Below are 4254 nucleotides of genomic sequence, written 5' to 3' on the forward strand. Positions count from 1 at the left end.
TCCCCACCCAGTCCCCTCCCTCCTCCAGCCCCCCCGACCCCTTACTTACTTGCACTGGAGTCCTGCTGCTGGCACATTGCCTGGCCTGCACAGGCAGGCAGCGTACTTCAGCACCAGGGCAAGGGCCAACCACAGAGACGCTCTGGCAGCCACAGCGTCTCTGTGGAGGACCCAGCCTTTGGTTGCCTCAGGGTATGGTCCAGGACTGTGCCCTGCCCCGCTTTTTTTAGCTCCATTTTCTTCTTTTTTTGACCCCTGGATATCCAGGGGTCTAATTTTGCCCTCCATGCTGCAAACTTGCAGCGGGGGGAACCTTTTCCTGTTCCTGCACATGCCTCTTGCAGTGTCTCAAAGGGGTTTGAGATGCTGCAAGAGGCATGTGAGGGCTCATCTGGACATACCCAATGGGTCTAAACATTGACAGTCTCTTCTCTTGGAAGGTCTGTGCATGTAAAGGTACAGATTATTATACAAAGTCAAGATGTGCCATACATATCTGAAGACCGTGTTGTATAAAAATTGCTCAGAACTTGCTCTTACTGTTATTTAGTTCACTCTAATAAAGGAAGAATTCTAATGACGCAACAATTGAATTTATTCACCTTTGTTGCGTTAATTGCATTGACAGTGCATACGAGCTTACTCAAGAATACTGCAGCTTCAACCATTGGCATTTCCTAAACTTATAAACAGAGCTACATTCTTCCCAGAAAGAGTTAAGGGATAAAAATGTTTTCCTTATGCCTTTTATTTCTATTGTTCTCAAAATAACATATTTTTCCATAATTAGATCTGCTAATTCTCATAAACATATACTTCTTTATAAATGAAAAAAAGTTGTGTGTCAAGAAGGGAATATCCTACTTTTCAACATAGCCATCTGCAAAGTGCTATAATAGATTATGCAGCAAAAATCAGGAGGGCTGCCTAAGCAGATTAGTGATGGGCCAATATACTGCCAAATGAGGGAACCAAATCCTAATCCGCAGCCCTGCCGAGTCCAAAATTCTATAAATAACCAGAAGTTGGGATGTTGTAGAGTAAATGTACTTAATTTTGAAACAGGGTGCCATTTTTGTTTCTTTACAGCAATTAGAAGCATCTATTCTAATCAAACTAAACTGTTTACTGAAGGCCTCTGTACTTCATTCACAAATACAATGCCATCCAATACATACTGTAGTCTGTGTTATTTGTTAAAATATACAGTATAAGTAATCATTATGAATATACATTAGATGTAGGTACTCATTAAAAAGGTGCTGCCACACTATGTATCCTGCATTAATAAACACAGTGGCTTAAATGAATTATTTGGATACAAATCTATATTCTTTACACAGCTAAAACACCTGTAGCAGACATCATGGGCAGTTTTGAATATGCAGAGATCAGGTTTTGAGTACGACTGGAATTTCGTACTTCCTTCAAATTCCCTCTATACAGCCAGACCAGTGCGGGGTGGAGGGGTGGGGCGGGAGCTTAGTATAAGAGAGAGAACCAAGCTCTTAAGAGTTTATTTGAATCAGGCTACCTGTTTTTACTTGTGACATCACAATTGGTAGCTGCAATGGAAATGATTGTGATGCTACAAACAATGCATTACGTTTTAATGTGGAAAACCAAAGTTTTATTGTAAATGTATGAAATTTAGAATGTGCCAACATTATACTGGGCTCAAGATATGACTCACTTTCAGTTGAACAATGAAAGCAGTCAAAAAGTACTTGTCATGCTGTAGCTGTAAATTGTTCTTAGTAATAAAAATGAATACATATAGGTGATGTAAAAGCCAAATTATTTATAAATAGTATTTATAAATTCATCAAAAAGTGTTCCATTAAAGCAGTTTTTAATATCTAGTCTAGGGTAATTCCCATCCTCATATTTTCATCAAGTTTGCTTTAGAGATTTTCCATGCAAAATGTAAGTTCTCTACACGTACAAGAAATAGGCTCTCTCTCAGTATTTAATAAAATCCTCATAGGAAAGAGATAAAAAATAACAACTAATAAGTAAAACTCATAGCTCTTTATTGAAGATTAAACTAAATGAAAAATGTATTTGAAAAAATATATGAATTATCCAGATGAAAAATTATTTAAATGCTACAACTTGATAAGATTCTAATACACTTGCATAAATTAATTTCTTCCTTTGAATAACTAGGACTTGTCATTTTCTTCTTTTAGCACTTATATTTTCTTCTCGATAAAAAAGAATTTTATGCAAGACCGTCCTTATTTCTTTGGAATATAGATACAATGTGGATTCTCAATTAGCTTAATGTCGTGCTCCAGCTGTTTCAGATGTGATTCCAGGCGTTCTTTATGCATCCTCTTTGGTAGGGTGTCTATTTCTAAAGAAAGGCACTGAAACTCATGGTGCGTCTCTTCCCAGGCCTTTTTCAGATCCTAGATATATTACATGAAAAGGGAGCTTATGAAAGTAACTTATGTTATAATATATTTACAGCAATATAAACAGACATGTTACCCTCTCTTAAGTAATCACCTCCCTCAACACAATCAATAGACATTAAAATAATTGATAAACATCTGGATAAACTTTATTGGGCTCAATAACTGGGCCAAATCCATTAATCCCTTTAAAAGTCAACATACTTACAGCAAAGAGGAATTTGGCCTGTTATACTAAAATACAATGAATGACCTACATGAGGCATGCATTTTAATGGAAAATTAATGGTATGGCTTTAAAATGACATTCAGAAGTTATCTATCAGCAGAGAAAAGTAGTTGGTCATGTCAGGCAGAAGGCACGGTAGATTTGCACCTTACAAACTAACTAAATCAGCTATGTATAGCACAAGCTTTCATTAGTCTCAGCAAACTTCATGAGATGCTGGCATTATAAAACTTTATGTGCTCAAATAGTGTACTTGTGTATGGTTGTGTTATGTTTGCATGATTATTTTTTAAATATACATAAAACAAATTTAAAAAAATTATAGCAATGTGTGATTCTGAGAACACAATTTGAGCATAACTTTATCTGCTATTTTGCAATGCTACTTTCTTTACAATCAAGGGCAGCAGAATACTTGCCTGTAGCTTCTAACACAGCATACATGACATTCTTTACTTTCTTGAATTTAATAATGATAACAAAGTATTTTTTAAACTTTTAGTTGTCATCCATTTATGTCATTTTGGGGTTTTTTTACAGCATGAACCACTGAAAAAGGCAGTTTTAATACCGACTAGAATAGTAGCTTATTGCAATTAACTTCCTCTCAAACAGTAGGGAAACCAAAAGGCTAGCTGTGATATTAGTTTCCCTCCAAAGCTGCTAGACACAATGCAATCGTGCTTGACTCACAGGCTTGGTTGCAAACTGAAGCTCTAACCCTATATAAAAATGAGAATGAAAGCTGTATCTGTGAGATGTACATACACCATATATATTATAGAAATTCTAGCCTTTTGTCACATATACTTGCTTTGGGTATAATGTAACTATGTGGAATTTCAGATTTTTAAAAACCAGCTATTTCCTTTTATTTGCTGTATGATCATAAACCTTGCTTCTGTTCTCAGATATGTATCACCACATATCGTGTAAAACTTGATAGTGGTACATCCAACCCAATGGACTATCTTACAAGATAAGAATTCATGTGCATCTCCATGTAAGTGTGGGGCAGTGACTGTATAATCTAAGCATGCTAATCACTCCTGATGACACTGTAACTTTATAAATCATCTGACCCATAATCCTGCAAACATTTTGGAACAAATTTAAAATATAGTGGGGTTTTATCCAAATAACATCTGAAAATACTTTAACCAACTAAAACACGTTTCAGTTCATGTTCCCCTAATTGAAAGACGTAAGAGCATAATTTTTATCAAACAAAAGGAATAACAACATCACAAGTACCAGAGTAAACAGGTGTTGACATGACTGTCTCCTCAACAATAAATGCAATATATATTAATGTGATTTAAAAAAAAAAATATTCACCACTTCTATCATCCATTGTATAAAAACTGAGAAAAAGACTGGCTTTCTTGTCTCTGACATATAATCTTTCCAGTATTGACAATGTTGCAATGGAATGTTACCTACTACTTTGGCCACATATTAAGAGTGTGACTTTACATGGTGACCTCACTGGTTAGACTAAAGACAGAAAGGGAGATTAAGAAGATAGTGACATAGATTCATAGAGGTTAGGGTCAGAAGGGACCTCAATAGATCATCAAGTCCGACCCCCTGCATAGGCAGGAA

The 4254-nt window shown here is 35.9% G+C and overlaps 1 protein-coding gene across 5 annotated transcripts in view; it reads right to left on the minus strand.

Annotated features, from left to right (window-relative positions):
* Nucleotides 1-1563: 1563 nt before the first annotated feature.
* The window catches only part of ENKUR (enkurin, TRPC channel interacting protein), a 14921-nt gene continuing 12230 nt past the window's right edge, over nucleotides 1564-4254 (minus strand). For 3 of the 5 annotated variants that reach the window (XM_006025356.3, XM_006025357.3, XM_025206155.1), the window contains exon 6: nucleotides 1564-2414. In XM_006025356.3, the coding sequence (XP_006025418.1) occupies nucleotides 2241-2414 (174 nt within the window). In that variant the 3' untranslated portion in view covers nucleotides 1564-2240. The remainder of the gene's footprint in view (nucleotides 2415-4254) is intronic. The other 2 variants (XM_006025355.3, XM_025206154.1) reach the window with 1 other exon arrangement.

This window comes from Alligator sinensis, unplaced genomic scaffold, assembly GCF_000455745.1.
Source record: "Alligator sinensis unplaced genomic scaffold, ASM45574v1 scaffold455_1, whole genome shotgun sequence".
NCBI lineage: Eukaryota > Metazoa > Chordata > Crocodylia > Alligatoridae > Alligator > Alligator sinensis.